The sequence below is a fragment of the Teleopsis dalmanni genome, chromosome 2, assembly GCF_002237135.1.
Source record: "Teleopsis dalmanni isolate 2A chromosome 2, ASM223713v2, whole genome shotgun sequence".
Taxonomy (NCBI): Eukaryota; Metazoa; Arthropoda; class Insecta; order Diptera; family Diopsidae; genus Teleopsis; species Teleopsis dalmanni.
This window is the reverse complement of record NC_051847.1, coordinates 32,688,205-32,710,837: the sequence shown is the minus strand read 5'-3', so window position 1 is coordinate 32,710,837 and position 22,633 is coordinate 32,688,205. Positions and strand designations below refer to the sequence as shown.

The 22,633-nt window shown below is 29.8% G+C and overlaps 2 protein-coding genes and 2 non-coding genes across 4 annotated transcripts in view; 2 read left to right on the top strand and 2 right to left on the bottom strand.

The window, feature by feature from the left end:
* Positions 1 to 2,409: 2,409 nt before the first annotated feature.
* On the bottom strand, positions 2,410 to 4,053 carry LOC119674279 (homocysteine-responsive endoplasmic reticulum-resident ubiquitin-like domain member 2 protein). The gene has a single exon (XM_038085410.1). The coding sequence runs from the start codon at positions 4,051 to 4,053 to the stop codon at positions 2,410 to 2,412; it is 1,644 nt and encodes a 547-aa protein (XP_037941338.1).
* A 7,981-nt stretch (positions 4,054 to 12,034) lies between these two features.
* Positions 12,035 to 22,633, top strand: part of LOC119686398 (ecdysone receptor) — a 222,358-nt gene continuing 211,759 nt past the window's right edge. The window contains exons 1-2 of the mRNA XM_038100973.1: positions 12,035 to 12,116; positions 21,389 to 22,624. Coding sequence (XP_037956901.1) covers positions 21,711 to 22,624 — 914 coding nt within the window. The 5' untranslated portion in view covers positions 12,035 to 12,116; positions 21,389 to 21,710. The remainder of the gene's footprint in view (positions 12,117 to 21,388; positions 22,625 to 22,633) is intronic.
* Positions 15,331 to 15,402, bottom strand: Trnae-uuc. The gene has a single exon. It is a non-coding gene; the product is annotated as a tRNA-Glu (tRNA).
* Trnan-guu lies at positions 19,579 to 19,652 on the top strand. Its single transcript has one exon. It is a non-coding gene; the product is annotated as a tRNA-Asn (tRNA).

Sequence of the window (22,633 nt, the reverse complement as noted above, 5' to 3'; positions counted from 1 at the left end):
GCAAGACGTAGACTCGATTACCTTGGAAGTGGGATATTAGTCCCAAGTCAAATAGGTAAAACTAAGCCCACAACAATTACAAGATTTATAAATAGTCCGAAATTGTCCTAGTCGGGGTGCTCTAATAGCCTATTACTTAAATAAATAAATAATATTAATAATAATAATACAAATTAAAAATAAATGAAATTGATGATAATCAAAATGAGTAATACTAAAAATGAATAATAGAAAACATGAGTAGTAAAAAATTAATAATAATAAAAATAATAATAATAATATAAATATAAATAATATTAATACATAAACAATAATAAAAATAATAATAAAAATAATAATAATTAAAATCTATTATAAAAGAAATTAATTATAATAAAAATGAATAAAAATAAAAATTAACAATAATATAAATAAGTAATAGTAAAAATTAATAATTATAAAAATTAAGAAAAATCAAAATTTAATCACTATAATCAAGATAATTTTAATTATTTTTATAACTTAATAGTCACAGTAAAAAGTAAAAAAATTTTCTAAATAAAAGTTCTTCTCTCAATAATCTCTCACATATTTTTCTCTCTTAAAATTTATTCTAAGCTTACATTTTCGTGAGAGCAATTGTGCTTCTAACTGCGTTCCAAACTGGTTTCAATAATGTGCGGTTTTAAGCTCGGCTTGATTTTTGTGTTGGCAACAAACAAGCAGAAATTGAGGTTTACAATATTTTTGATTATAATTTTTCTTTTATTTTTGTCTGAAGTTTTTGTTGTTACTTTTTTGTGTGCTTTTACTGGTTTCTTCCATATTGTATTTTTTTTTATGTGTTGAATCAGTGCTCTGACTTTGTAACATACTTTTTTCGTACTTACTTTTGATTTTATTTACTCGCATTTTTTTGTGTTTATTTACATTTATTTTTCTGGTTTTTACACCTCTTGACTTAAACTAAATTATGTTCTTATTTTTAGCGCGTTTTATTTTTTTTTTTTCGTTCTTTTTTTTTTTGTCATACACGTTTTGTGTGTTTCTGTTTAAATTTGTTGGCATGAATTAAAAGCTTTTGTAGTACTTTTATTATTTTTTATTGGCATTTGGATTCAAAGCAATTCGTGCCTTTACTTATGATTGCTTTTAGAAGCTTAGCTTGATAAGTGCTATGTGGACTCTGGTCCATCGATACAAACGCGATCTCAATTGAGAGTGCTACAAGTGAAACTCAATCTCTATTATTTATTTTCCAAATATTATCGGGTAGTACCTGTTGGATGTTAGTCGCCTAACATGTTAGATCGAATGCATCATAACTGGTGATGAGACATGGGTCTATGAATTTGACATGCCCACTAAACGACAATCGACCGAATGGTGCTGCGAAGGTGAGCCGAAACCGAAAAGAGAACGCCAAAGTCGGTCCAAAATCAAGGTTATGCTGACTGTTTTCCTCGATATTCGTGGTGTGGTGCACCATGAATTCCTTCCTGATGGTTAAATGGTCAATAAGAAGTATTATTTGGCCGTTATGCTTCGTTTGCGTGAGGCCATTTGCAAAAAGAGGCCATATTTATGGCAGGAAAACACATGGATTTTACACCACGATAACGCACCGGCTCACGCAGTGTTGGTTGTGTCGCAGTTTTTGGCCAAAAACTCCACCAATATCATCAACCAAGTACCGCCGTAGATATGGCACCGTGTGACTTTTTTATCTTCTCCCGACTCAAATTGCCATTGCGAGGACCATAGACGCGTTTTGAGACGATAGAGGCCATAAAAGAGAATAAAAGAGAGAAAGGCCATACCTACGGCGGCCTATAAAACTTGTATGGGAAATTGGATCAAGCGTTGGCATGCATGTATTGCCGCAGGAGGAGAGTACTTTGAAGGTGATAATAAAGAAAATGATTAAAAATTAAAATTTTGCGTTTTTTTTTTAAATTCTCGTTTTTTTTTTGATCAAATAGTATATATATTTACATAAAAATTTCGTAGCTTTATTTTTTAAAATTTTTTATCAAAATTATATTATATATGCCAAAAAATCTTCGACAAACATTTTGATAATATATAGAGGTACTAAGTTGACAACATATGGAATCAAATTCTTATTTAAACTCAAACATAATAACGCCAATGACTTTTTCTTACATATTTTAGTAATTAATATTAGTTAAAAATACTTAGTACTTCCTTTTTATAAAAATAGAAAAGTCTGGAAGTGTATTGAAATAGGAAATGGTTGAGAGTTGAAGCAAATTCTTGTTAAAAATGTAGAAAAACAAACTATCAATGCTTAACATATTCTTCCAAGTTAATAGTTTACTAAATAAAAATATTTTAATTTGCCCTCTCCTTCCGCTTTGCTTGTCTTTGTTATATTATTTCTGTCTTATGTTATAGTTTAACCATAGTTTACAATGCTGGCATATCTGGAAGCAATGACGCAAAAAATGTTAGCACAAATATACGTACAAATATTAGAACGCCAACATTTGGTAGAGCTGCTGCATTTGGTTCTGCATCGTCACCAGGAGTATCACCAGAAGAATCATGTTGTTGTTGCTCTTCATCGGTGTCTTCAGCATTAACAGCAAGTTCTTCTGTTGCATTACTCTCAACATCTTCACTACGATTTGCTAAACTTTCTTCGGCGGGATCAGTATTTGATGCACTCTCATTTTGTATCTCTTGAGGAGCTTGTGCTTGAGCCTGCTGTACTTCCTCGACACCTTGGCGTATTTGATCGTTATTGTTGCGATTTATATTATTGTTATTGCGTTCTGGTCGAAAACGAAACACACCAATATGATTAAGATAAATTCCGCCAGCAATAAAAACTACAGCTAAACAACGCAATGGCGATGAGTTATAAAACAAAATGATCAGGAACAAAGCTAAGCGTGTTATTGAATAGAACCTATCCAACCAGTCTCGATTTTCCTGTTCCTCTTGTGCAATGTTAGGAAAACGTGGTCTTTGTAGTACTGCCTCAGGCCGTTCCTGTGCTTGTACATCTACTGGTTCAACATTTGGTTCACTTCCAACAATATTTTCAGCGCTTTGCTGCATTTGGTTTTGCGGCTGATGTGCACTAGGATTTGGTATCAGAGGTAAGCCAAAATTGGAGTATCCATATGGTGCCTGAAAGGCATGATTTATTGGTATAGTAGGATCAGTTGTATTATTCTGCGATGCATTTGAGACTTGTATACAACGATCCATATATTGTGAATACACATGCTGAATCCAATTGTACATAGCAGCTTGTTGTGTGGCTATTGCTTGCATAGTCCACTGATTCATTGGATTGTTTGTATCAAATGGGGGGCAACTCTGTGGAAGAGGGGCTTGTGCATGAGCAGCTAATACTGGCATTATGTGCGGATTAAATTGTGGTGCATTTGCATAGTATCCTGCCCATGGCTGCGATTGATGCACTGATTGCTGTTGCTGTGTCTGTTGGTTTTGGCTTTGTTGGTCTTGCTGACTATGCTGTGGGTTTGGCTGCAAAATATATTGTGGTTGCGTAGCTGAATATATATATCTATGCCGTAAACCATCTGTTGCGGCTGAGCCCATATTAGTCGAAGCTGTGTTTATATCTACATTGGAAGTCATAGTTTTATTTCGTATTGATTTTGCAGCTAGAGGTGGTGGTGATCGCATTGAAGCAGGCGTGTGAACTAAATGAAATATGTGGTTTTGTGTATAAACATCCTTATAACTGCGTATAACGTCTTTCAGTAAGAGCTTATCATTTAGAAGTTGTCCTGAGTAAATAAGCTTCTGTTCTGCTACAGGCGGCTGGCTTGGGTAAACCAAAGACAATTGCATCTTAAGACGTTGTACAGTCCAAAGTAAATCACTCTCAACAACTTGATCATCGTGTAGTTGATTTGAGGCCTTAATTATAAGTTTAACACTTGTCACATTGCTATTGACTGTGGTAGTTGTTGCGGCAGATGTTGCTGTAACTTTGCTGCTCACTGCAGCACTTGCTCCATCTGCAACAGCCACTGCGGACGATGATGAAATCGACGTAGTGGGCTTATCCATTGTCGTTAGAAAATTCAACTAGTTTTTTTCTTTTTTTTGTTGTGTTTATCGTCGTAGTCAAATTGTTATTGTTTTATTGCGTATTACACAAAAGCACACTTTGACCCCTGTTCTCACAATTTGTTGCAAACTGTTTCGTTGTAGACTTTGATTTATGATTTAAATTCTGTTAGATTTATAATAAATTCGTTTTTATTATCAAACAAAAAAAAGTAATAAATATTTTTAACTTTCAACTTGCAATTTTTTTCATTGACTTTTTTTTTCAATTTTTAATTTTAATATTATTTAGATACTCTCTTAATTTTCGTTAAACTGTGTTATTTTCTTGTTCAACTTTCCTTGAACAATCTTATGATTTTTTCCTTTTTTCTTTTCTTTTACAGGCACTTCCAAAATAAATAATTACTTCTTATATTCAATTTACTTTAATACATTTCGTTTATTATCTGAAAACTTTATTTATTTAAAAAAATAAAAATTTATTTATATTTTGTCAAACATTACTACGTTTTTCGGATCCAACATTTGGGAAAACAAAATTTTTCTGATTAATTTCTATCGAACTTGTGTGGTTCTTAGACTTTAAGAACACTTAAATGCCACATACAACACCAAGAAGACTTACTATCTTAAGAAATAATTAAAGAACTTAAACGAAATCTACGGTTTCCATAACAAAGTGCGGTCGTCCTAAAACAATAGAAAACAACGATTGCTAGCAATAATTAAACATAACTATATAATAAGATATAAAAAGTATATAATTGTTCCATCGACATTAATCCGGTCCACAAATACGTGGCTTTAGAAACACAAACAACATTAACGGCCGAAAAAAACAACAATTTCTTTTAATTACTTTTTACTTCCTACAATAAATATATGTATGTTGAACATCCTTTAACCGATCGGTACTGGACTGGCAAGTGATTTTCTTTATCAACCATTGGTAGCAACCATGCGTTCGAATAATATCGCATGATTGCTCCGTTAATGAAACTTAGCACAGGGCCGAATTTGGGAGATGCGTGTAATAACTCGTGTAATAATATATAATATATAATAATATAATAATATAAATAATAATATAAATAAGTTGTTGTTTTATTGGTTTTCCTATACTGTCATAACACTCTAATAAAAATAATTCACTAAGGTCTGAATGGAATACAAAGTGTTACTGCTATATGTAGGTGATCTTTTTATATTTAAAAAATTAAATTATTAGAAAATTTTCTGGGAAATAAATAAAATGCAAGCATTTTCCATTTATTTTAACTCTACTTCTTTAACGCACTGGCTTACTTAAATGGTTATAGCAAGCCACTACTAGATTTTGATATCTCCCTAAGCGCTTTGCTGAAAAACAAAATTTTATTTTTTTTTTTTGTACAGGGTTTAAAAAAATTACTTACACTTAAAAAAATCACTTATACGCACCGAGTACCTTTTTTATTGTGAAATATTTGAATATATTTTTTTAACATTAATATAATGTAAATATTAATGTTAACATTAGTTTAGTAGTTCTTAAAATGGTCTTCTTACAAATGATCTTTCTCAAAAATAATTTAACAATTATTATTTAATTTAAAAAAAATGTTCCGAAAGCAATTTTGAAACATTTTTGTAATATCTCTATTAAACAATTATTTATTTTTTAAATGAATGTTTTTACACATATATATATATTTAATTATATATAATTTTTTAATATTTCGTGTTTGTATATTCTTTTAAGTGTTATATGTGTATGGTCAATCCACACTTAAGTATTTTTTGAGTAATTTTTGAGTATTAATGGTGCATTAATTTTTGATACTTGTCACACTGGATGATTTCTGCAGATTGAAAATTCATGTACATGAACTTTTCTCGGTTATGTGTTTGTGTGTGTAAAAAAAGCAATAGACACATCTTGAAAAGTCATATAACATTTATTTTTGGTATTCCGTAATTACATATAAAATGTTTTTACTCTCGCTTTTCAATGTTCCGTTCTGGCATTAATTATAAAATGCCTTTGTAAACTCAAAATAGAAAATATCTAAAAATGTCTGAAAAAAATAATGTGCAATAATTAATTTCATCACTTTTTCAACACCATTAAAACATAAGTAAAATTTCAATCCACTTCATACAGTAAACTGTGCGAAAACTGTTATAAAAACTATTTTTATTCCTCTTAATTTGACGCATATGTAGCATGGGCCTATAGCATGAAATAAGTTTTTAATAAACTTCTAACATAATTCTTATCTGGCAGTGCCTAGCATTAAAGACGCCTGCGTCATTTATCCTACATTAGAAGGAGAAGAAGAAGGAGAGAGCAATGTCGGCAGTTGTCAAAATGTGGCTATAAAAATAAACCAAAAGGCATATGACAATCGTAAACATGTTGTGTGAGTTCTTAAGTGCAGCGAAAGTGATTTTATTCCTTTTAAAAAATTTTTATAAAAAATGTGAAGAAAAGAAAAATATATAAATATATTATGTAAATAATATAAAATAAACTATTAATGTAATATAATATATGTATAAAAAAAGTAAATAATAAGCATAAAATATTTAAATAAAAATCGTTGAACTCAAAGCAAGCCAAGCAAACTTTAAATTAATTCATAAAATTGTATTGCAAGCTTTATCTTATTATTGTTATTATTGTTGTAGTTGTTGTTGTTATTGTGATTGTTGTTATTGTTTTAATTCATAATGTATTTCTGTTTTCGCTTTTGTTGTAATTGCATCGTTGTCAGAATGAGCCGAATGATAAAATAGGTGACTGCATATAAGTACCTACGTATATATTGTATTTGATGTAGTATTATACGAACACGACGAGTTGTCTTCTCAAAGAAATTGCCGAACGCATGCCTCGTGCAGTAGCAGTAGTGAGCTGCAAAGAGGCAGCAAAGAGGCAACATAGAGGCCGCTAAGAGGCAGCAACTAATGTTGTTTGTGTGTTTTAATTAAGCTCACTTGCTTTATGCGATTTTTGGTTTGCTCTTATTTGTTAGGCTTTTTATAGCATGCAATTTCTTCATACAAAAAAATGCTCCCATATCTCACCTATTAATCAGTCATATTTTATTTTAGTTAATGATTTTAAATTATATATTATCGCACTTATTATTTTATATTATTATTGGTTTCTTTTTCTAGTTTTTTACACATTAAGTTTTTATAATTTTTATGAATTAAATTAGGTCGTTTAGAATATTTTTTGTTGTTCTATTGTGCTGCCATTTTTATGTTATGCGATAAAAAAAATTAATTCGTTAAATATTTTTTTTTAATATATTTAAAACTGTGTCTTTTTTACTAGAAGTTGACTATTTACAATAAAAAATTCGAAAGCCTAAGCTGTCAGGCTTAGAAAAAAATGAGCTGTGCAAGTTAAATGAAGAAACAGTCTTAGAACGCTTTGTTAAGGAACACCAAATCAAAATTTGGTAATAAAAATTATATTATTAAATTATATATTTAACTATAAATTATAAATATTGTTTATCAAAATTAATTTAAAAGAATTTTATTGTAATTGTAATTTTCTACTAGCTATACATGAAAAGATAAGCTTATGTTTATTGTCAGGAAGAAATTAACTTATATTATATATCAGGCCCACATGCTAAACTTTAACGAAAGCTTGAATCACACCCAAACATACAGCGGAACAGTTTTTTTTTGTCCAGAAAAGCAGTAATTATTTCTTTGACACTTCTGTGGACTTACTTAACAGTCTCATGAACTCTTGTTCTGAAGCCGAATTGTTGTTTAGATATAACGCGTCTTTGGGTTATTACATAATTAAGGTAGAACACTAATAGTTCTATATGATGATGGTAAAGATAGGTTTTTTTCTGGCTTTTGAATCATGTAATTAGAAAAACTTTACATAGCTTTAGATAACAGCCAAAAGATCAACGTTATAGATCAACGTCATTTTGACGTTATTTTAACTGTCATATTTTGTCATATCCAGTATATTTTTTTGGTTTGATAAGATTTAAAAATATAGTTCTTGATATCATCCAAGCTTAGTGTAATGAGATTTCTGACAATAGAAAGGGACTTGATGTTAAGTTAAAAACCAGATGTTTTTAAATACAGTTTTTATGCTACCATATAACCTCTATCTTTGTCATTGTGAGTCTAAGGTCTGTTAGGGTTTTCTAAGGGATGGGTTATTTTGGATTGGTGATTTAAATTTTTTGCAGCCTTCTACAAGAAATAATTATTTTTTTGTTTTTAAATTAGTTTCAAAAAATATTTTTTATATTATAATAGTTAGTTTTAAAAAAATTTTTTTTTAAATATTTTTATTTATTTTTAAATTAGTTTTAAATAATATTTTTTTATATATTAGTTTTTTATTTTTAAAATAGTTTTAAAAAAACTTATACGTTTCTTGTTTTTGCGTGTGAAACTTATCGTGGGCCGTCAGTACCATCGTCATGATACCGGTGTGCCAGACTCTTACCAATTAAAACGCCATACATCTTCATTAGGGAGACCTTTCTGGGACCACTTTCGTATTACTTCGACAGGGTTTATTTTTTTTCCTCGCTTCTTAGCATCTGCTTTGTTATTTCGACTTTAGTCTACAGTCATCTTCACTGTACTATCAGACTATAGTTAAAAAACCGGCGTAATTAAAATATTTTTTTTAGAAGATAAATATTTAAATTATTTTCTCTGAAATGCTATAATAATTTTCTTTTTAAAATTTAAAAAATTTGTAAAATTTTAATTAAATTATTTTACTTTCAGTGCATAAACATATTTTTCTTACACGCATTTATTTCTAGCATGCAATTTAATTTATTTAGCCACATATTGCATTTCTTCCTCTTCTTTCATAACAAAAACAAGAAAATAATACTATTAAAATTCATTTCCTTTGCTTTATGCTCCAATACACATACTAGGCTCGGCTCTATTTTATGACATTGCGCTTACTCGCTGCATGCACTCGCTTCATAGCATGTGCGAGTACATTTAACGCATAACATTTATGAGCGAGTTTACAACGGTTTTGTTTTTATTTCATTTATTTGCATTCATTTTATTCGCATCAAAAAATATTTTTTTTTTGATTTTAATTTTTTTTTTTATAACAAGTTTTAATGCCTGCAATAAAATCGATATTATTTGCATTGCTCTTTAGCAGAAATATTTTTGCTATTTACTCTTGCTCTTCTTGCTACTATGAACAGCAAGACCAGCTTTTTTCGCCAACAAAACGAATGACGACAAAAACAATAACAACAACAACTACTACAGCAAACACAACAACAGCGATTACTACTAACTTGGTCAAAAGTAGCATGCTAGCATGTTGATATTTTTTAACCTACTCAGTTGTTTTAAGCGCGTAGACATAACGCCGCAGCATAAGACGTCGCGGTGCCATGTGTTACGGTATTTTTTGTACATTATGACAATAATAATAGAAACAAATGAGAGAGAGAAAAAAAAGAATAAATTTAAAAGGAAATGTAATAAAATCTTATAAATGTTTTTAATGTAAAATGAAAGGAAGCAATAAAAATAAATAAATAAAAATTAAATTTATACAAATAAAAATGTTGAAGTGAACGGAAAGAAAAAAAAATCACGAAATTTGCAACAACAGCAACAAAAGCAACAAAAGCAACAACAAAAAGTGGTAAAAAATTCTCTCTTCACAATTGTCTTGGAATACAGTATCAGCTTGCGATTTGTAACGTTTTCAAGTGTATAATAAACGCGGCTAACATAAAGAATTTTTTATTTTAAAATTAATTTAAAATTGTTTTCTTTTTTTTGAATTTTTTTTTATTTTTAAATTATAAAATTTAATTATAGGCGCTTACAGTGTATTCGATTAGTTCGCCGATGCGGCACAAACAAGTTACACATATAGTGTGAGCAGCATTACGTTACATCAATACAAATAAAACGACAAAAAAAAAAATTGCATGCACATAAAAATATAACAAAAACAACAAGCAATACAACAGCAGCTAAAAGACTCTCTGTAAAGCGCTCGCTGCTAAGCAAGAGCACATGAGCATCATTTTATATGTGTCAATTCTCTGCAGCAGCAGCAGCAAACAAACAAAAACGCATAACAGCAGCAGCAGCACCAGCAGCATCAGCTTTGATATTTTTATTTACATTTTATTTTTTGTTTTGATTGTGCAGTGTTTTTGTTTTTATTTTATAAAGTTTAAATAAAAATTCGTTTTGTTGTTATTTTTAATGCAACGACGACGGTCTGTGTCAGTGTCAGTCAGCGCACACGTTGTTGCTGCATATCTGATTTTTTTTTAATAAAAAAATAAAATTTTTGTTTAAAGTTTTGCTGCTTTTAGTGTTTAATTAAAATTTTTTAATATGTAAAAAATTTAAAAAATTAAACAATAAAAACAAAAGAATAGAAGAATGTACATGATAAAGGAGAATAAATATAATTTGGAATAAATTTATTTTCAATTAAAAGAAATATAAAAAAATAGTGTTCAGTAAGAAGTACATAAATATATAATTTAAAATATATTTAATTAAAAAGAAAAAATGTAAAACAATATGCATTAATTTAAAGTTTTAAATAAACTAAAATAAAAAAAAATATTTATGTGAGCTCAATGAGCAGCGAAAAAAAATAAATAATAAAATGACCAAAGCAGAGAAATAACAGACAGCAGCGCTGCCGGCTGAAACAGAGTTTTAAGTCATAAAGGCGTGTGAATTAAATTTTAAGTTAAATAAATAAAAAAATTTTTCCCTTTTAATTTGTTGGGCATAAAAACGCATGCTTTTGTATGTATGTGTGTGTATGTGCGTGCGCATGTTAAACCAAATTGTTAACATTTTTTGCAATGCGAATATGCAACAGCAACCTTTAATGTAAAATAACACACAAAAAAAAGAAGAAAACAAAGTAAAATAAATTCATATTAAATTAATAAAAGCAACAAAAATACAAGAGTCCAAACAACCAAAAACAAAAAAAAAATTTAAAAATAAATGTTATGAATAAATAAAAATTATATACACGCAACCAAAAAGTCAACCTGTATTTGTGTTAAAACCTAAAAAATACAAAAAAAAAAAAATATAAATAAGAAAAAAATTGGCAATAAAATTATTTCGTACAAGAAAAAAAATAATAATAAATAAAACAAAAAGAAAACACAAAAAAAGATTTTTCAGTTAAAATAAATAAAAACGGCGCTCTTTGGGCTTTTAAACCGAAATTTATTTTGACTCAGTTTCGTGCTTCAAGCAAAGCTTTTGCTTTTTATATTGTTTATCCACACACACACACACAAAGGCATGCTCGCTGCACACTCACAGGCTGCTGTTGTATATGTACGTGTCAGTGTTTTGATGTACGAATAAATATCCAAAAGTGTTACCTAATTTATATGTGTCTTTTCTTTCAGTTGTGTGTCACCGCATGTATTTAGCACGTGCTCCACCAACTATGTTTACACTTGATTGAAACTAAAAATTATGAAAAGTTTAATGATCCGCGCGGATATTCTAAAGGCTACACTTCAAAAAATATTTGCTGCAAATGCATTTGAATAGTATTTGAAAAAAAAAACAAAAAAAAAAAATAAATAAAATAAAAAACAAATAGTAATAGTGAAAAAAGTAGTTGTGAATAATATTAAAAAATTAATATTTAATCAAAAACAAAAAAAAAGAAAAACAAAATATATATATTAAGTCGAAATCGATAAAAAAATAGTTTTAAACATTGTAAGATTCAAAAAAATTATTTAATATAAAATTGAATATTATATTAGACATATTATTATTAAGAATATCGTTATAGTTCGTAGTAAAAAAAAAATTCGTAAAAGTGCTTTTAATATTTATAAAATTATAAAAAAAAAAAATCGTTCTGTCAATATTATTCGAATGTAAAAATCTGTGTACTTTTTCAATATACGTAATATTGCCTTAAAATTAGTGAGCCGTAATAAATTCAACACGATAAAGCAATAAAAATAATACAACTTCCTTTACTCTGTATAATAAATGGATTAGCGAATCTTTATCTGGTACGTGAAAAGAATTTGTCTCTAAAAAAATATTTTCTTTTTTGTTCCGTTTACATTTTATATAAAAAGTAAATGGAATATATAATATGAGAAAAAAATATCTTATAATTTTCTACCTATTCAAACTCCGTAAGACTTGAGCGGAGTACTATCACCCAAATCTGTTTACATTCAGTATTATTGTAATTATACTTTTGACTGTTGTGCGATGGCATAAAAGATTAAGGATCACATCAACCAAACACCGTGCCGATCTGGCGTGACCCCATGTATCATTTTTCAGTTCCTGAAGCTCTTGTAAATATACTCAAAGAATCAAAGAATCATATCAATCAAGTACTGTGCCAATCCATATAACATTTTTCTATTCCCAAAGCATTTGTAAATATACTTTTGATTGTTGTGCGATGGCACAAAGTCTTTGTGCAAATGTTTTCAACAATATATCTCATGGAATCATATCAACCAAACACCATGCCGATCTGGCGTGAACTCATATAACATTTTTCTGTTCCTGAAGCTCTTCTAAATATAGTTTTGACTATTGTACGATGGCACAAAGTCATTGTGCAAGTGCAAGTGGCAAAAAATATTAAGAAATCATATCAACCAAGTACTGTGTCGATCCATATAACTTTTTTCAATTCCCAAAGCATTTGTAAATATACTTTTGATTGTTGGCAAAAAATCTCAAAGAATCATATCAACTAAGATTCGTTGTGATCTGACATGGGCCCATGTAACTTGTTTCCACTTCCTAAACTACTGAAATCATACATTTGAATGTTGTAGGATGGCTTGAAGCTATCATACCTATAAATGTTTTTGGACATTTCTAGATATGATACATTTTTAGCTTTCATATCCATGTAATTATTTTTTGTTCGCAAAGATTTGATAAATATAATTTTGAATGTTGTATGATGGTACGAAGCCATTTAGCAAGTGTTATTGAAAAAATCTTAAGGAATGATATTAAGCAAATACCGTATTCACTTGAGATGGGACCATGTAAATAAATTTTTGTTCTTTTCTTGTAATTAAACTTGAAGTCAATAACAACCTTTTATTAAATATGAACACAATTCTGTTTATATATCAGACTAAAATACACTTACGAAACTAACTATATTAACTCTGTGACTTTTCGGTTCTGCATATATTGCATTTATATTATTTATATCACTTATTGTAAGCTCAGAACGTGGAGTTCTGGTTTATTTTATATGAGGTGGTCTACTTACTTGACAAAGTTGATTCTCGTTTTCAAAAATGTATGCAGTCGTGATAAAAATTCATTCCCGAATCTTGTTTAGATACTTAATATAGCTCTACCTATTTATAGAAGTAATACGATTACATTTATAAGTGGTTCAAACTCTCATTTTGTAAGTCTTTCAACCCGGTTTTGGTTTTCTTCAAAATCGGAAGTTAAAGACTTCGATTTTGTAATTTTGAAAGATCAAGATTTTCAAATCCATTTCTATAGCATTCAGCCATTGTTTCTAGAAATTTCGTTTTATTTTTCTTTGCGGGTCTGTTCAGGATTGCTATCATCTGGTATAAGAGCACTATATATAAAGAGAGCACTCTTTTCAAGTACTATATTTTACTTTCTAAAGATGAATTGTTGAATCGTTTTAAGTACTAGTATTGCAGTTATAGTTTTTTGGAACGCTTGTAATAACGTTTTTTGTGGGAACCTTTGTTATAATTATTGTACTCTGATTCGATTTATTTAAAAAAGACTTTAAAATAATGTCAGATCCAGAACATTAGTAAAGTTAATGGAACAATTACCCTTAGATATCTCGTAGAAATAGTTAAAAAAGTTAGTCAAAAAAACCATATATTTAGTAACTGATGCCATTTTAGACTTCATCACCACTATGAACACCTTCATATTCACAAAGTCATCAAATAAATGTTTACAAAATATAATAATAACTTTATTCATTGCTTATTAATCCAAACGTCTTGTCTTAAGCGTAGTCAGCTTAGTTCAATACCCCATTCCAAACATTTGCATAAAGCCAGACAACTTGTACCTCCCTTCTGACCGACATTTTGTCGGTATGAAACTGCAATCCAAGAGAATTTGAATAGCAAATAACAAAATTGCATAGCATCGGTATTCATTGCTTTTTTATTGCATTTCCGCTAATCTGCATTTCAAATGAAGTCAACATTTCAAATCGTCGGACAATGAATCGCTTTATTTCCTCTATTTTCGTCCGGAGGCTGCGTGGCAATTGGATGAATGCAGTTGCTGCTCGCACTGATAGCACTGATAACTGCTAAATGCATAGAAAATTGCATTAGAATGAGGCGAATGAAATAGAAAGTGTATCTCGAACTAACGCAATCAGTGGGAAATGAAATTCTGAAGTAATTCAAAAAATTCCAGATAACAAATTGACCGTTTTGCGCGCGTTTTTCGGACGATTTCGTTGAAAAATGTGCCGATTAAAAGCGGTGAATCGACAAAATAAAATGAATGTAAAAAAAAATTAAAAATAAAGAAATACTCAAAAAAAAAAATTCTTTTTTGCTCTTTTATAATGTTTTTATAAATTATTTATTCTTCACTTTTTGTGTATTTGAAGTTAAACGTTTTCACATTGCCGTCTGGCATATTACCCCACTTCCGTTCATGCTTTTATTTTTATTTCAATTATTCGAAATTTTGTTGACATAAGCCGAACTTGAAATGCACTACAGTTTTATGGATTATGCAAACATTTTGTGTTTAATATTGCAATTAACTTCTCTTTACTAAAATGAGGTGAGTCACTTTATATGCAGTGAGTATCCAGCAATAATTCTAGAAATAAAATTATTATTTTTATATATATTATTTTTGGCAAAAGTGTTAAATTTAAAATTTAAAAATATCTTTAGTGTCCATAGTTTGATTGTCTTCAATAATTACCATATATATATTAGCTTGTATTCGCGTTTAAACAAATTCTTGAAAATTTCAATAATTTCTATGAGACTGGCTCTGAGTATGAAGAGGAGACCGTGCTCCATCTTATGTGTCAGTGCCCATCTTTAGCTAGAAGAAGATTAAAAATCTTCGGATCCATTTTTCTCACCGTTCTGAGTGAGCTGAAACCTATTTCTACAAGTAATCTCCAGTTTTGATATGATTTAGGTGAAATAACTAGAACAAAATAGTTCGTATACTTTTCAAAACAAGGTAAAAAAAACTTTCCCATACCGGGAATCGAACCCGGGCCTTCTGGGTGAAAGCCAGATATCCTAGCCACTAGACCATATGGGATATTATTGGTTGCGATACAAAATTGCTTTATGGAACTTAAATAACGTTTGACTACTAAAACAGTATTTAAAAATGTGAATTAAGGTGCACCCCACTTCTTGTAGTACTGATCTTGTGTAGTATTGATCGATTGTGTACGTTTATATTAAATCTTACAGTTAGCCATCGATATAATGCCTACTTATACACTATGAGTTTAAAATCATTAATACTGTTCACTACTGAATACAGTTTACTACTGAGTACAGTTCACTAGTGAACACTGTTCACTGGTAAATACTGTTCATTACTGAACGCTGTTCACTGATGAAAACTTTTCACTGGCAAATACTGTTCACTGGTGAATACTGTTCTTTATGTATACCGAATTACACACTTCACAATATTCTGCTATGTATTTATTATCCATATTAAGTAAAATGTACACTTCTTTAGTCTATAGTTAAGAATAATGCTACAATTTCTAACTTATTTATACTAAAATTAAAGGTTATAGGTGTTTTTTGACTCTTAGTTAAAATATTTGGTGTTGGTACCAATACGTTCCTGTACACTTTTTGGGTTTTTTTGTCTAGTTTTTGGTTTAGGAGGTGACTAGCTACCTGTGCTTTTCAAAGAGTGCATGATCGTTGCTTTGTTATAACAAATCCAAAGATAAGATTTACGATGACACTGTAAAAGCCAACTTGCCCGATCAATAAATACTCAGGAACAAATACTGATTTCATTAAAATGTATAAGAAGGAATATTTATAACCATTTTGCTAAAACAGAACAAAAAAAATTAAAACTGCAGGGGCTAATTTTAATGCTAACACAGTTAGATTTTAATTTCTCGAGAACACAAATCTCGACGATGTTCACAGGCCAGTGACTAGAGAAAACTCTTGGTGAATAATTGGGTATGCTTTCGAACCAGACATAAAGATACCGCAGAGAGAGAGAGAGCGAGAGAGAGAGAGAGAGAGAGAGAAAAGGAAATAGCTTATTTTTAATTTTTTTTTTTACAGTAGGCGGAAAGCCACAGTGTGAAACTTAAACCCGCTAAAACCATTTGGGAATAAATGAAAAAGATTTCCATTGCAATGTGGGAATTTTATTCCTGTAATTAGAAGAGAGAGATATCAGAAAGAGGCTTAATACCTAGTGGATTAAGGTTATCAAAGCTAGATATATCTGGCACAGGTAGATGAAGGGGGGCGAAAAGGAAACAGCTGAACAGTAAGAGCTCTTGCACACATTCCGTGCAAATGTTCGGATCGAGTAAAATTAAATCATTTTTTTGTCAAAGCCTACGTACTTATGCGCGTGATGGACATTCCTATATAGACCTTCAAAAAGTAATGTTTATCAACCGCACAGTTTGTTTTAGTTACAGTTGCAAGTAGGTATCCATGTCGAAAAATTGGCTGTTCGAATAAGATGTGAAGATTGGAGCAAGGAGTAAGAGAAAAAAGAAAACAATGAAATCCTCTGAAAATGTTTACGTCGACCGAGACTAAATCATTCGTCTATCAAAGTCAAGGATACTTGTCTAAGCAAGTGACGAAAGAAAAAACTCTACCGTCACTTAAACTAAACAGCTAAAGGTTGATAAAAACCGATTATTTTATTTAAATCTATATTTTGAACGTTTACCAGGTTTGTTAGTACATAAATTTTAATATTGATGTGCTTTAATTTAGCCAGACCTAAGTATTTGGATAGAAAGTGTGGTGTTGTATCTTTTTTTCATAATGTATGTGGTATTATTACTGTAGTAATATTATAGTTTTATTATTGTTGTAGTTTTAACTTATTATAAATAAAGTATAAGATTATAATGAAAAGTTATTAATACAGTAATGCGCTTTTTATGGCTTCGTTATCTGTCGTTTTTCGATAAGCAAGCAAATCTTCTTTCTTGCTTGTTCTGCCCGGAACTGCCTATTTGATGTAGATCAGCTGTTTCTTAGAAAGTAGGGACAGGGTTGCATTTAAGATGTTCTTATCCCACATGTATGCTATTTGGAATAATTTTTGCTTAGAAAATACTTTAGTGAATCGGGCAATGGAAAGAGTTGCTATAGTCCCCATAACTTCAATTTACAAATTTCAATTTTTCTTTTGAAATGAATGGTAGACACAAAAAAAACGGGATTGAGAACAGACTACCAATGGTTCAGAATACTGCGGGTACGACTGATATTTTGTTCTAAATTAATAGTTGATTCGTATGATCCGTATTTTATTCGTTTCATTCTGTTAAATTTTTGATTCCAACTGTAAAAATTGAAAGTACTTTTTTTACTTTCAAGAATAAACAAATGTCTATAGTATCTCTTCAAAAAGGTAACCACTCTCATCTTTCTCATATCAAACGACAGTGCATTTTTTATTTTTTGTATATTTTATTCCTTCGCATTTCATTTCATTTTTTTTTTTCAATTTATTTTCTTTTAAGTTCAATATAAATTCTCAATTTAAGTATTGCTGAAAGACATCTGGGTAACGCCTATTAGACTATGATATGACCTCCCACCCAACTATGAGTTCACACGCCGTCCACAGTTGGGCTACGAACTGAACTACGTAAAAAGCATAGCTACGTTGCTGGCTGATATGACGTAGATCTACTCCACCTCAACATATTACGTAGCTCCGTACCGCCGCAGAAATGAGAAACTTGGTACATGTGCACCCAGCGCCTAGAGCAGTGCATTAAACTGCTGCATTGACCTACTTTTCTGAGGGTTGTTGCCGTTTCCATTACATGACAGGGTTGGTTCATGTTTTGCAGTAACTGCACGTGAGCTTATGCACATCTCTGTGTTTGTGTGTTGACGTATATTCGAGTGTATGTGTGTGCGTATATATGTGTTTGTGTAAAAATGCCTGGTTTCTATATATAAAAAATGTTCACGGTCGTTCATTGGTTGAAGCCAACAACAAAAGCAACGACAAAATTATCTACTTAGGTTTTTCGTTTGACTATTTTTACGAATTCCGCACGAGACACGTAAAGTACAAAAGAAAATTATTAAGATATTTTTTTAATAGTTTTAAAACATTTAAAAACATCATTATTAAAATTCATAAATTGAATATATGTTTAAATAATTAATAATCACAAGTTAAATATAAATATTCAAAAAAATAAAAATAAATATAATTTAAGAATAAATTAATTAACTAAAATATCGAATTAAATTAAAAACAAAAAATTGTTTAATTATAAATAATATAAATCAATAGAATTAAAACAAATAAAAAAAATATAAGCAAATAAAATCAACTAAATAAAATTAATTAAATAAAATTAATTAAACAATTCTTCTTGTCATAATTATTTATAATAATATAATATTATGTATATTTTTATAATATATAAAATATATTTAGAATATATGTGTTATTACTATTATAATATATTATATAATATTGTTATATATAATTGTATAATATATTATTATATATTTATATTATCATACTCGTATAATATTGTAATTATAGTGTTAATTATTGTATAACTTTTTATTCATTCTTAGAATAATTATTAAATAGTTGTTCTAAAAAATAAATTTAAAAAATCATTTATATAAACAATCAAATTATGTAAAAGATTGCAGAAAAAAAAAAATGAAAAATAAAAAAACAATATATTTTAAATTATAAAATTAATTATAATTTAAGTAGATAGATTTTGTATAGGAAAATGGAATTGTTTTCTTAATTTATAATTATTAATTTTATATAAAGAAATAAAGATTATATAAAAGAAATATAAAAATAAAAAAGACAAAATAAAAGTGAAATATATGTATTTTTAATTAATAAATTAATTATAATTAAAATAGATAAATTAAACATATTAGAGTTTTATAAAGATTCCAAAAATATAAATTAAATAGATAATATAAGAATAAAACATTAATAAATTAAATGATAGAAATTAAAATATTAATAAAATATAAAAAAATAAAAAAAAAATTAAAAAATATAAAAAAAAGAAAAAATAGAAAAGAACAAATATAATTAAAATAATTATTTTAAATAATATAAGTAAATAAAATTAAAACATATTTAGTTTAATAAAGTTTTTTTTAATTCTGCAGAAATATTCTTCCGAGAATTACGAAAATTTTGAATAGAGTTTGTCTTCGCGTTTCATGTGAATTTCGACACAGGTCACGCACAGCCTCCGTGGCGCAATTGGCTAGCGCGTTCGGCTGTTAACCGAAAGGTTGGTGGTTCGAGCCCACCCGGGGGCGCAATACTTTTTTTTATTTAAATAATTTTTATTATTTATATTATTTATTAAATTTAAAATAAATAAACGCTTGAATTAATTGTGTTATTTTTGTAAATAAAATAACACCTGCACTTTATTTTTAGAAAAAATATTTAACTACTTCTGCCACTTCTTCATCCATCTTAAAGATATTTTGGGAACTCTTTAGCTACTTTTAAGTAAATAACCTGTTTTTTTTTTTTCCAATAATGTTAATAACAAAAGTTCATTTGTCTCTCGTATTTAAACAAAATTAGCTTACATAACTAGAGGTAGTTAATAGTACTTATTACTTATTAATAGCTCAATTGAGCTTTCATTCGAATTTAATTTTTTTTTTTATTTATTTTATTATTGAGAGATTAGAAAATTGAAGTATTTTTAATTTTAACCATAAGGTTTTTTAACCACAGCTTTTAGCCGCTGAAGTTTCTGAAATAGGTATTGTGGTTTAGTAGGTAGAGCAATGCACACCATTGGTCTGGTTCAAAACCCAGCTTATTTTATCTTCACACTGGCACTTTTGTCAAAGTCATAAAATCTCGGTTCGTAGTTTAGTATAATTATACTCAATAAGCTGAAGTTCTGGTATTGATTAAGATTGGTTTTAGGTTTCGTTTATCTACAAAAAAAATATTTATTTTTTTTCCTGACCGTTACCACAAGCGTTATTAGCTCTTTTTAAATTAATATTTACTTCAAACATAATAATATGAAAGATTGGCCTTTTACAGAAAATATTTTTTTAAGCTTATGAGAATTATTATTATTGGGTTATTTTGCACATATATTTAAAATATTGAAGTATGATGAGAATTTCTGTTTTGTGTTATTTTGCATACACATCTTTTTCTTGAGCCCTTTAAATTTCCTAAATTTCTTTTATATGTTATGATGTCATTCCCCTAAGTCTCATGTCCCTAAATTTTCTCTGAATCTTCCTTCCACTTTGCCATTCTACTTTCTCAAGTTGAAAAACTACAGCTGTTGTGAGAATTTATAGCTTTTTTAATATAAATGCATTTTTAATTAATTTTAAGTTTCAACAAAAAACAATGATTAAAAAAAATTCAGTTTCTGTGTTTCTTGATATAATAACCCTAGATTTCGTTGAAAGGATTGCTAATAGGTTCTAAAAACCATTTTTCGTAATTTTTCGTCAAACACTCACATATTCTTATATTTGGGTGAGCAGTATTTTTATTCAAATATCCAAACACTCTCAGTTTCCGTTTCCAATCCCTCATAAATTATTAAAGTGATAGATTTTCTACTGGTAAAAAATCCTGATGAAATTTTATTGCCTTTCACTAAAAAAGTGAAAGCTATTATTTGTGTGGACTGACAGGTAAAGCTGTTGTTTTCGCTATAATTGAAAATAGGTGCTGCATAAGTCAGCAGGAAGTTTGAAATGGCAGCATAGGATATGTAGGATAGGATAGTAGGTTTATGGAGTTGGTACTATTATACAGATAGTGTAAATAAGAAAAGCAGAGTAAGAACACAAGAGGAATTTCCATGCGAGTAATCATTGGCCCGGAATATTTCAATGTGAATGCCCAGCACTGTTCGTGTCATTGATAAATGCGTTGACCTGATTTTGATGTCCTACAATTTTCTATAAATTTTTTGTTCTAATAAAAATGTTTTTTCTTCTTCTCCACATGATTTTCATTAAACATTATTTCTAACTATTTTTTCTTTTGCTACTTACAGTTTGTCGTATGCTGCATATGAGTATTCTTTAAGCCAATTTGTCAAACGTAATTGACCTTTTAACTGGGTCAAAAGCACGCACACAATAACCCAAGAAAACATCGCACTTACGAAGCAAAAAGAGTGCAATGGAAAATGTAACCAAGAAGACTTGGTGGTGGAATGGTGCCAGTAACAGTAGTCAGTGTACAGTTATTTAAATTGTTACAATTGCAGCAACAAACACAATTGCAAGCAGCAACATTAAAATTGCAAAATTGCGGTTGACTGAAGCGAGCAAGCAATCAAGCAAAAATAGTCAAAGTTCACCATACACCAAACAATGAATCTCTCATCCATGATGTATCGTTTAAATGTACAACATCCACAACAACAACAACAACAACAACAGTCACAGCAGCAGCAACAGTCACAGCAGCAACAGCAACAACAGCAACAGACGCAGCAGCTACAACAAACTTCGACTACTCAGCAGCAACAACAACAGCAACAAACAACGCAAGTGATACCAAGTCATATACTATTGCAGCAACAATTAAATGCTGCTGCAGCAGCTGCTGCCGCGGCAACAGCTGTTGGCAATACAGGAGCAATTTCATTACATCCAGCAAATCCAACCGTAAATGATAACATTGCTGGAGGCACACTTAGTGGTCTCAACGGTGGCACAGTACTCATACAACAGCAACAACAACCAGCACATGCACATACTCATTCGCATACTCATACTCATCAGCGTCATAGTCATAGTCTTAGTGCAACAACTCCAATAAGTAATTCCGCCGCGTCTTCCGTTGAAGATAAAATCAAGCTACTCTCAACTGCCATTAAAACTGAACCACTACATGACGTCATTGCCTTGACTACAGTCAATAATAAGAATAATCATAACAACAATAACAACAACAGCAATAACAACAACATTAACAACAATAGCAATATCGTTGGTCTAACAGTATCTGCTGCTACAATGCCACATAAAGCAACTGCTGTCGGTGGGAATACAAGTAAATCAACAGCAACTGTGGCGGCAGTTGTAGCAGCAGCAGCAGCGGGCGGAGCGACAACAAGTGTTAGTCATTTGAATAATGCCAACACTATAAATCTTATTGTTGGTGCGGGCAATGCAGGCGCGGCAGCATCTACCTCAGCAGCTGCTGCTGCCAGTGCGGCTGCTGGCAGTGGGTCAAATGGTCATTTGGTTTTTGTGCCATCGAAACGTGCGCGGCTGGAAGGGTAAGTACA

What these genes read in the sequence shown, in the direction of transcription:
- LOC119674279 (XM_038085410.1), bottom strand. Translation starts at nt 4,053, where the DNA reads ATGGATAAGCCCACTACGTCGATTTCATCATCGTCCGCAGTGGCTGTT.